Source organism: Miniopterus natalensis, chromosome 9 (genome assembly GCF_054644295.1).
Source record: "Miniopterus natalensis isolate mMinNat1 chromosome 9, mMinNat1.hap1, whole genome shotgun sequence".
In the NCBI taxonomy this organism is placed as follows: Eukaryota; Metazoa; Chordata; class Mammalia; order Chiroptera; family Miniopteridae; genus Miniopterus; species Miniopterus natalensis.
This window is the reverse complement of record NC_142089.1, coordinates 19,208,358-19,219,534: the sequence shown is the minus strand read 5'-3', so window position 1 is coordinate 19,219,534 and position 11,177 is coordinate 19,208,358. Positions and strand designations below refer to the sequence as shown.

The 11,177-nt window shown below is 51.2% G+C and overlaps 1 protein-coding gene across 2 annotated transcripts in view; it reads left to right on the top strand.

Moving 5' to 3' along the window:
* Window positions 1–1,119: 1,119 nt before the first annotated feature.
* CSMD2 (CUB and Sushi multiple domains 2) overlaps window positions 1,120–11,177 on the top strand; it is a 483,560-nt gene continuing 473,502 nt past the window's right edge. For both annotated transcript variants that reach the window (XM_087820831.1, XM_087820830.1), the window contains exon 1: window positions 1,120–1,306. In XM_087820831.1, the coding sequence (XP_087676957.1) occupies window positions 1,120–1,306 (187 nt within the window). The remainder of the gene's footprint in view (window positions 1,307–11,177) is intronic.

The following is an 11,177-nucleotide window of genomic DNA, read 5'->3' as shown; positions in this document are numbered from 1 at the left end:
GGGATGGGGTGGGGACCGGCGCTGAGCCCTTGGGGCCTGGCGTCAGCCGCGAGGCTGGAGAGGTGGAGAGCAGCTCACGCCATTGGGAGAAACTCGCCTGATTTGGGGCCCAGGCTGGGAGGGTGAGAAGCAGCAAGGTCTGGTTATTTAATTCTGAGGATAAATTGTACAAGTAACTCTTGTACCATCCTTCCATAACCTAACACCCCCCGCCCCCTGCCCAGGCGCACGCATGCACTCCTCTCTCCACCCTCTCCATCCTGAGGTTTTGTCTTAGGGTAGGGGTAGGGCCCTTCGGAGCCAAACGAACGGGTCCTCCACCCCACCCGCCCTCCAGTTCTTAACCTGTGAGTCGACGCACACACCCCCATCTTCCGGGATGGGGTCGGAGGCTGCTGCGAACCGGGCTCCTAAACATCGCCCCCAGCCCTAGGCTGCAAGTTCAAAGACGCCACCCAAGATCAGCTTGTCAAAGGCGTGACTTGGGGATGCGCGTCCTTCTTTGGTTACCTTTCCCCAGACAGTATTCCAATTTCCAAACGTGGAACAGGCGTGTGTGTATGTGTGCGCGCGCGCCGCCTGTGTGTGAGTGCGTGTGTCTGTATCACTGTGCGCGCGCGAATGTATGGGGGTTATATTAACGGGTAATCTCACACATGAAAACCAGAGAACTGAACTTAAAAGAAACTGGTCAATTGCAAAACAAACAAGGAATAAACAACCCTTAAAATGTGATTTGTGGTTTATCTGTAGGTGGAGGTGGCGCTGAAGAGGAACACCCACCCCCCAATATATATATATATATATATTTTTTGCTGTGCCTCCACCCCCAGCGTTTGGAGCGGCGGAGAAGCGGCTCGGGAGTGATTAATCCGGGGATAATTCACCCCCCCGCCCCCCAGCGCGAACCCCGCGAAGCGGGATTGGAGGGAGTCATTTCCGAGAGCGCAGCGCGCCTCTCCCCGGCCGGGCGGACACTTGGTTCATTCCAGCCGCAGAAGCTCAGGGCTCCCGCGTACCGGGATTTTTTCCCAACAGAAAAAAAGCTCCGGAGCTGTCCTGACCTCCTTTCTCCTCAGCGGCGAGCGGAGCCTCTCCCTCGGCGCTGCCGGCCGAGCCATGCCGCGCTCGCGGGGACGGAAGCAGGGGCGCTGCGGCTGCCCCGCGGGGAGGGCTCGCGGCGAAGCCGGGATTTCGGCGCTCATGCCGGGCGTGGGGAGCCGCTGGGGCCGCCCGCCGCCGCCGCCGACGCCGCCGCTGCTGCTGCTGCTGAGCTGGGGGCTGCTCAGCTCCTCGGCCGCCGCGGGTAAGTCCGGCTGCGCCGGGGAGCCGGCGGCCGCCGCGCGCCCCACCCGAGCCCCGACCGGGTCCCCGTCTCTCTCCCCGCCCTCCCTCTTAACCTTCCACCCTCCCAGTCGCCCACCCTCGGCTCAGCCCCAGCCTCCTCCCCGAACAGTGTCCTCACCTCCACCCTCACCCCCACAGCTACCCCCAACCCAGCCGCAACTTGGCCGGATCCGGCCGGTGTGCGGGCCTGGGAGGCTGACATCCCTTCCCGGGGTTGCGGGGCTCCCGGCCCGTGGCTTCAGTTTCTCCAGCCTCCATGCCCCCAAGATGCCAGGCTTTTCCCAGATAAACTTTCCTGGAGCCCTCCCCCCACCTCCTCATCTGGTCGGCACCCGGGTCCCGGGGCCTGCAGGATCTGCCCTGCCCCCGCCCATTTGCTCCCGACCGAGCCCGCCCCCCGCCGTAGCCGCGCGGAGACTGCGGCCGCCATCCCCTTCCCCAAGAGTCCTCCTCCCTGAGCGCTCTGGGCTTGGAGGGGGGTTTGGTGGGCGCGGGCCCAGGGCGGGGGTCCCAAGCACGCTTTGCTGGAGAACTCATGTGGGGGCTGGGGGTGCCGAGCGACGCGGAGGAGAGGGTGGGGGTTGTGCCTGGGGGCTGGGGAGGGAGTGTCGCCGCCCGGCTCCGAGCCGCCACATTCCCATCGGTTTCCACTCCGCGCCAAAGTGCCCTTTCCCGCGCCCTGCTGCAGCCGAGCGCCGGGGCTGCGGCAGCGGCGGCACGGGCGGCGGGACCTGCTCCCGGCCACCGAGTCCGGGAGGGGGGCCGACCTGGCGGGTGCCGCGAGTCCCGGAACTTCGCGGGTGTCTGGCTGCAGCTTGTGGATCGGGAAAGGCACGCGGCCCTTCGAGAGAACCCAGTCCCCAAGTGGGGACTACTGGCCCCCACTGGTGCCTTCCCATTTTATCCCCTGCGCCCCTCTGAGGCTCAGCTCTAGCCACAGCCTAGAAAGTCCCGTGTGCCCGGGGCCAGTGGGCGATGCCTGGGGCCGCATTTTCATTTAGCTCGGAGGCTGACACCCTTAACACCTGCTGCCCGGGCCTGCCTGGACTCAGGGCACCGCCGGCCTGGAGCAGTGCTGGATTTTTTGGTTTTGTTTTGTTTTGAACCACCGATTGAACCTCTAAAGGCTTCGCCTTCGCCGCCCCAGCACCCCAGTGATCCCTTCTTGGAAAGTGCGCCCCTTCCCCGGCAAGCTCTCCGACCCACTCTGAGCTCCGTATTTTGTGAGTGGGTCCCCGCACACCGCGTCGCCAGCCCCTTAGCCGGAAATGTTAGGGTTGCGGGTTGGGGAGGGCTCCGTTGCCAGCCACATCCCTACTTGACCGGACTTTTTCGGGTTCTCCTAGGAGTCATAGCCGCTCACACCCAGAGAGGGGCGCCCGCGGTGCGCGCGCCTAGGAGCTGAGCCTCGCGTACACCCACACCCACTGGATGGCTGTGCTGTTCACAACGACGCGCCGGTCACCCAGACTTGCCCCACGGGCGGTGAGGAGACCGCTGCTACTGGCTGTCAGGCCTTTCAGCCCTTTGTCCAGGTGTGGCTCTGCTCAGGCTTAGGCGGCCTGAGGTTGCCCCTTATGTGGTCCAACTATTTTTCTGGCTAGATTTGTCCCAGCCCCCCAGGGTAGACCATGCCCCTGGGGAAAGAAAAAGGCCCACTCACGGGAGCTTGCACACTGCTGGGCGCTGATGGAATCCTGCCTGGAGAGATCCATCTGCCAGCAGCTCTTTGGTCAGTAGAGAAGTTGGGGCGGTGTTGGTGAATGGTTTGGGGGAGGGCTGCTTCCTTTCTGGCAGCCCTCCTCTGGCTTCCAGTGCTTCCAATGCGTTTCTTTTTAAACCTTTCCCGCATTTAGATGTGCTGTTTGGCCTTGCAAGCAACAAAGATTTGGAAATGGACTTGGTGACAGATGATTGCAGGATTTGGCACATTAGAGGGAAAGCACATTCATTTTGTGTTCTCTTCACATTGTTGACTTTAAGAGACTCTCAGGACTGAAGCATCCCCCTTCTTAGCCCAGTGATGACTGGATAAAATGAATATAAGGGTTTGACAGGGAGAGCCTCCTAGCCCACCTTACCTGGGACCCTCACTCCACCTGCCATCTGTGCCTGCCTGGCCTCCCCCCCCCGCCCCCAGCCTCCTTGCAGACCTCCCATCAGTGACCTCCTCTCCCTACTATCAATCACTCACTCTTCCTCCTTATGTTTCCTCTTGGCCTATGAACAGCTTTAATCTTTAGCATAAAATAAGCTCACCAAACTTCTTGGCCCTGTGCACCTTTTAGCTATCATCCCATCTCTCTCTTTTATATGTCAGCTTTCTTCAAAGGGGTCTTCAGCTCTCTTTCTCTGCTGCCACTCACTCCCTGCAGCCTGCCTTCTGTCCCCAGAACTGGAACTCTCTAGGAAAGATCACCGATGACCGTCTTAATTGCCAAATATTTCTTTCAGTGGCTGGCTTTTCTTTTCGCTTTTCTTTTTTTCCCCTCCCTCCCTTCATCTATCTTTGTCTTTATCTATCTGTGACTTTGAATGCTTTGGGTTATTCCTTTTAAAAACTTCACTTCCTTGGGCTGCTTGGACACTGCTTTGCTGATTTTTGCCCTTACCTCTTGGCTGTTCCTCCCCAGTCTCTATAGTAGCACTTATTTTCCTATAAGTATGGCTTCCTGCAGTGTTCCACTCTTGTGCTTTTCCTCATTTTCTTTCACCACTCCCTGGGTGAGCTCATCCAGGTCCACCCCTTCCACGACCACACAGTGAAGCTCTCAGACAGATCTCCTGCCAAGATGCTTCTCCTGATATATGTCTATTGGCTTTGTCGCGCACGGAAACTCTGGGTCTAGACAGCCCATATATCTGGCTGACTTTTGGACGTTTTCATCTAGATGTTCCCTTTCCAAAGCAAACTCATTAGCTCCTCTCCTGAGCCTCCAGTATTCCCTATGTAGGCTGATGATACCCGCAGACTCCCAGATACACAGCCCCGAAACCTGGTATCATCCTCACCTCCTTCCTTAGGAGATGGTCGTCAAGTTCTGTAAGTTTCAAACCCTTAATTGTTCTCAAACATCACTACTTTTCTCTGGATTCAGAGGCTGTGAGCATTGAAAAGGCTGAAATGCCTCCCATCTCCTTAATACGTAATCCAAAATAGAAGTAATATTAAACTGTAAGTGTAAGGAATTCCAACAAAGATTTGATTTTTCCCATGCTAACCACTTCACTGCTTTAAAAAATTCAAATACCAAATTATGTTTTTAAAATATTCTCCCTACTTTGTTCCCTAAGTGTTTGTTTTCAGAGGCCTCTTGCAGACTGGAGCACTGACCATACCCAGTGTTTGATTACAGTGCCAATGGAATTGTATCTATTTGCCTCACTCTGAACTCTGAACTTCCTGAACGCAGGGACAATGCTTTAGTTCTCTTATATCCCCGCACCCAGCTCAGAACCTGGCATAAAATTGGTGTCTGATAGATGGTTGTTAAATCAGTGGATGCTTTTTAAATATTTTTGCATCATTTTTTAGGAACCAATAAAGATAAATAGTGTTAGAGGTCAAGGAAACCAGAGATAACAATGACACCTGGTCCCCTGTTGTTCCCCCCTCTCCCCCAGAACTAAATGTCACAGATTGGTAAGATAGCTCCTTATAATCTAGAACCATTACAACAACAAGCCCTTGGCATATACCCCTACCCAAAATAGGAAAGGCATTTAGGCACCGATGTATGGATTTGAAATTCCATTTGCAATCGAGCTGTGGGTTTATGGTTTTAAAAAATAAGCTGACGACAGCAGACAGTGTTGACCGTATCTTGGGCTGGTGAGTGTGTGGCTTTGTTGGAGGTGAGGTTAGAAACATGTGGCAAGGGGACTGGAGAACCAGATTGCGAGGGGGGTGGGGGCCGTCTTGGACACTGCAGGGTTTGGGTTGTTCAGGAGAGTCCTGCAGATAGCTTCGGCAGCACCACCTCGACTCATGTGTCTGACCTGCCTCTGTTTCATCATCACCGTTACTCCAGCGGATTAGAGAAATCTGATTGCTCAGCAGAGCCTGATGTTCCTTGTTGGAGAACTAGCTGATCTTCAGACCTCCCCAAGGCCCAGGTTCCCCACCTGCACAAGGGACAAGGCATTCCTGTGTTGTGGGATGGATTAGAAATCAGAGATGCAACAGGCCTAGCACATACCTACCTCATCACAGGTGTCCTTTAAGTGGAAGGGGGGACTGAAACAGGAATACTAAGGACAAAGGACCCACCTGGGAAGTCTGTGTGCTCTTACTGTGTCCTCCCACACCCACCATGCTCAGAAAGCAGTCTGGGTACCCAGAGAAGTGACACTAATAGCTGCCGTTCACTGAGTCCTTACCAGGTATTGGCATCATCCCAAGCACTTGCATGTATCTCAGATCTCACAGCAACCGGATGAGGCTGGCAATATTATCTTCCTCATTTTATTACATGAAGAAGTAGGTTCAAAGAGGACAGAGAGCTTATCCACTCAACAATATCCACACAACAAGTCAATGGTCAAGCCAGGGTTTGAACCCAGTCTGCCTGACTCCAAATCCTTTACTCATAACCACACTGCTGTCTGACTTCTAAGGGGACCCAGCTGGCGCGATACCCCTGGAATCCTTCTGCCTAGGCTCCCAGCCCCTGCCCTGCTTTTCTCACTGCCCCCTCCCCCCAGTTTTGCTGTGCTACTTTCAACACTTGAGGTCTAAATCCCAACCTTCCAGCTCCTCAAGCAGCCATGGTCCACCCATCTCCACTATACTCTTGGGCAGTGACTGCAAAGTCATCCTTGGTTTGCTTCTAGTCCCAAACACCCATCTAGCCTGAACTCTGTTGTGAGCTCTCTCAACTCGCCAAGTTTCCCATATTGTAAAATCATCAGGACCCATTGGAATGTCTTGTTGAATGAGACGACAGCCGTGTTTATTCCCTAAAGGTCTGTGAACTCAGGCAGGGCTGTGTAGCCCAGATCACAGCACAAGGAAAACTCTCAATGAGCACCTGTTGAGAGGACTAGCCTCAGAGTGCCCTGTGGGACATTCCCAAAGCAAGCAGTTCAGAGGAGCTTGGAGAGGTGAAGGGACATCCCCAAGTGGAAGGTAGTCCAGGCCCTTCTGCATCCTACTAATAATAGCTGGCTAATGTTTTATAGACATTTCTATTCAGTTTGCGCAGCAATCCAACCACTGTAATATCGTGTTTGAAGAGACCGAGACTCAAAGTTAAGCGATTTGGCTAAGGTTGTACAGCAGATAGGTAAAGGAGGCAGGATTGATCCTTGGGGCTACCTCACTCTAGGGCCCATCCTCTTAATTCACGGAAAGCATTTGTCAGAGCGCTAGACCCATTGTGAGCATCAGTAGGTGTTAGTGGCTCCTTCTACTACTACTTCTATTGCTACTACTGTCTAGTTGCTTTCTGCACCAGCCTCTTAGAGTCACAAGAGAAACAGTTCTAACACTGTGCCACTCTAAGGTGCCACTATATGCATCAGCAAGAGTCTTTTCTCTTTGCTCCTTTCACTGAAAGCAGAGCCTTAGATCCTGGCCAACTAACCCAACCCATCAGCCCATGTTACCACTTCTCTTCCTAGAGTGGTCAAGGGTGAGGACCCTGTATCTCCTCCTAGTGCTTGGAGAATGCCACTGACACTGCCCTCTTTGGGTTTCACTCCTTGAGTGGGATATGGCTTCTAAACTACCCCCTTTCTGCTTGCAGAGATTTTCTGCGTAACGGGAACATCTGGGTGAACCTGCAGATGGAGGATTATTTCAGTCCTCTGCCTCACGGAGACACTATCTCAGGCTTCACTGGCTTTGAATAGAACTCAGCTCTCCTTTAGACCCACAGAAAGCAAAGGGTGGGCCATGCATTAGGAGTTTCTCAACTTGAAAATGATCATGCAGTTCTTAGAGATTTTTCCTGGCTCTTGTATCTTAAGGGAAACAAAGGGAAATCACATCTGTTTTCTTTCTGGACTCTTGAGAGCTCAACTCCCTGGATTATCTTTTCATACCCCCCTTTAAAGAGGATATTCTGTCTTTTTTTTCCTCCTCTCCTACCCCAGTACACACTTAGCACTTAGACCTTTGGGGGAGAGTGAGATCCTTTGGCTTTCTCATGTAGCTTCATGTAATATGAAGTATGGCCAGCCTCCTGTGTAAATCACAAATGAGAACTTTGGCCAAGAAGAAGATGAGAGGGGAGGGAATGTAATGGAATATGATGGGGTGGGATTGGAGAAAGAGAATAATTTGAGTCGGACTCAGATTAAGTAGGAAGGATTGAGTAGGGTAGGGTCAAGAGTGGATTAGGATGTGTTGGGGTGGGATAAATAGAATGAATTGGGATGGGTTGAGATGGGTGGTGGAACAGGGTTGAGTATAATATGATGGTTTGGGGTGGGATTGAGAGGGTGGGCTATAGAGTATTCAGGGGATTGACTGGGATAGGATGGGGTAGGTGGAGTTAGGGTGAGGTGGAATGGGACAGTCAGGATATGGCAGACTAGAGGTGAATGTGTCGTGGGAGATGTGGGTGAGTCGGGATGTGTTGGGATGACTTGAGTTGGGTGAATTGGGATGGGATACTGGGAGACGTGGTGGGGTTATATAGAAAACTGAATGGGCACTTTGAGGAAGTGGGAAATGAGGGAGGGCACTATAAATAAACAACTTGCTTCCCATTATTGTAGCATCTTCATCTTCCTCCCCAGATCTCGGTTTCTTATCTGCCTGAACTGTGAAATTTTCAGCAGATAGAAAGTCCCCATCAGCCCTTGCCTCCACACTGGCATGGATCCTAAAATGCTGGAGGCACCTTTCTCCTGCTATAAGAGGTCATTCTTCAGGGAGAAATTGGGAGTCCTGTTGGCCACCACCACAAACTCTATCAGAGAAATATGCCAGGCACATGCCAGGTGCCCCAGTGCAGCCCATGTCAAACGAACAGCAGAGAAGGGCACTGTGCCCACCCCAGTGCTAGTGGGATGCTGTACCCACAGAAAGCAAAGTCTTGGGAGGTGTAGGGGCCCACCTCTAACCCTCCTCTTTTGAGGTATCTCTCCACTGGAAGCTGCCTTTCATGTTCTACCTATTTGTTTCTGTATTGTTGGAAAATTTTCAACTAAATTGATCTCTAAGAGGATGTCAGTCCTATCCTTGAAAATCATCATTATAAGGAACTCTTATGATGCTAAAAATAATGTATGTATAGTTAAATTACCGAGAGCTCCAAGATGACTCTTAGAAATTTCTTTGAGCGTCTCCCATGTGATCTAGAGCAGAAAATCAGGGCTCATATTGCTGCACAAATAGCCTTCCTCTCTGCCACATCTAATTTATACTCAATTAAGTGCAATTATAATCCAGATACCTCCAAAAATTATGTGTCCATCTTCTAGGTTTTTCCAACAGGAAATAGAATAAGTTCCATTATAAAGTCGCTACATGTATTTATTGAATGAAAATAAGCGAGTGTGACCGTTGTAACTTTAAAGGGAGAAAGCAGGGACTTTGAAATTTAGACCATTTGAGAAACAAGTGCATTATCAGAATGCGCAGGCGTTTTGTGTGGATGATTGATGGCCTTTCTGAGATGAGCATGTGTGGTAGAGCCGACTCCGGCCCCAGGACGCCTGTCTACGTGCTGGCGGCCTGACTCTGCTCCACCCCAGCCCGAGTCTCGCTTGCTGCCTACTGACCCTCATTGCCTCCTCCATCGCCATTTCAGGGCTGGGGGGTCAAGGGTGCAGAAAGGCGCAGCGGTTAGGTGAGGCTTGGTGATGACATGTGGGCGACTGCACATTAGTTGGTGATGAGAAGGAGGTGAAAGTTTAATGATTTATTTTCAACTCATGTTAAAATGTTTCTAGCATGAAAACAGCCACCTCAAGGATGGATCCCCTCCTCCCAGGGACCTGTGTAGCCCCGGCCCTTGTCATCTGTGCAGCCCCTGAAGGGCGACAATGCAGCAGATCCACAGCTGGGAGGAAGAAGTTCTAATATTTTGGAGATGCATCTTGAAATATGGCCCCAAGAGTCAGGGAACTAGTCTTCCAGACTTGGTGGTGCCTCTACAACTTATGTGACCATAGGAGAATTATTTCATCTTCCTGGGCCTCCATTTTCTCACCTGTAAAATGGGGACAGTGATACTCATCATGTCTATGTGATGCTGGACTTGGAAGCTCTTTAATTAGTAAAACAAAAATGCCCCCGAGATAGTAGGATAGGTCCGTAGCCTAAGCCTCATCCAATGGGAGATCCAGGCTGGCTTGGTTTTCCAGGGATGTGAAACTCACTACCCAGCAGTGAGCCTCCCTGGCCTTCAGGGCGCAGGGGTGGTGGGCGAAAGAGGGTAAACGTGCTGAGCTTCCTGGCCCTGATCCATTCTTACCCTCCAACGTGTGGCTGCCTCTGAGAACTTGAAAGGGAAGATACAAGCAATTCCCATCCAGAGCCCGTCAGACACCTGCCACAGCCTCCTCCTCGCTTGTGCACCCTGGGCAGCGCCACTGTGAGTTCAGCCTGGGAGAGGTGACCTTTCAGGCTTCACCTTCACTAACACATCCATCTGGGGGGCAAGACCTGCACTGAGGCCTTTAAACTCTAGCAGGATGAAAATTCCCTGTATTTGAGCCTCTCATCTCGCAACCTTTTGCTCCAGGAAAACTGGAAAAAGGACAGTGTTACGAGGATAGTAACGTGGATGACACTGTTGAGTCTTTTTTTCTTTTCAGCTTGTTTTTCGTTTGTTTGTTTTGGGCCCAGGTGCATAACATTTCTAGCATGAAAACAGCCACTGCCTCAAGGATGAATAAATCCTGCCCTCAGCCCATGACACTTTATGATCATCTATGCCATACTCCTCTCTTATTTTATTTAAACATTTTCCTCCCTTTATCCCAGTCCTAAGGCATTGTCCTCTCCCTCAGTACCCACTCTGATATATTTGATATGCCTTTAAATATGCATGGATTCTTATAAAATATGTAGGGTTGTTTGTGTGCATATGTACTTTCACTTTACATAAATGTCAGTGAACAATACGTTTCTTACTGTCTTCACTCAGCACTGTAAAGATAGAGCCCTGCTCCCTGCGTGAGTCCCGTCCATGGTTTCTAACTGCTGTGGGCATCCATCACATGCCACGGATCGATTCCCCTGGGGATAGACGGCTGGCTTTTCTGAAACTCCTGGCCGCTCATGAGGTTCTGAACAACATTCTTGTCCATGCTCTCTCAGGACTCTGTGAGAATAACTCTGGGCTGTACAAAGGAGGATTGGGGTCCTTGTGTTCACTTTCTGTGTTCTGCCATCATGCTTCCTAAAACAGCTGTGCCAGGGTGCATTTCCACAGAGAATGCACGAGAGTTTCTGTCCCCCCGTGTCATCGCCAACACCCAGTGTTATCCACCTTTCTGGTTGTTGCCCTTCTGATGAGTTTAAGTGCCTTCTCATCGTTTTCATTGACATTTCTCTGATTACTAGTAAGTTTGAATATCTCTTATATGCTTGTTAGCTGTTTGAGCTTCTCTTTTTTGTAAATTGCCTATTGATAGTCTTTGCCTGTTTTTAAATTGGACTTTTTGTCTTAATTTAGAAAAATTTTTGGTTGATTTGCAGAATTTTTCCCTTTGTACTCCAGATCTTGCCTTTTGCCACTTTTAGAGGTTACAAAGACCCTCTTTTACTCTTCCACCTATTTTGTTTATGGTGTCTTTCTTTGGACAGAAATGCTTCCTTCTAAATGTAGTCAGATCCATCAATGTTTTGTGGAAAACAGAAGCTGGGACATGTG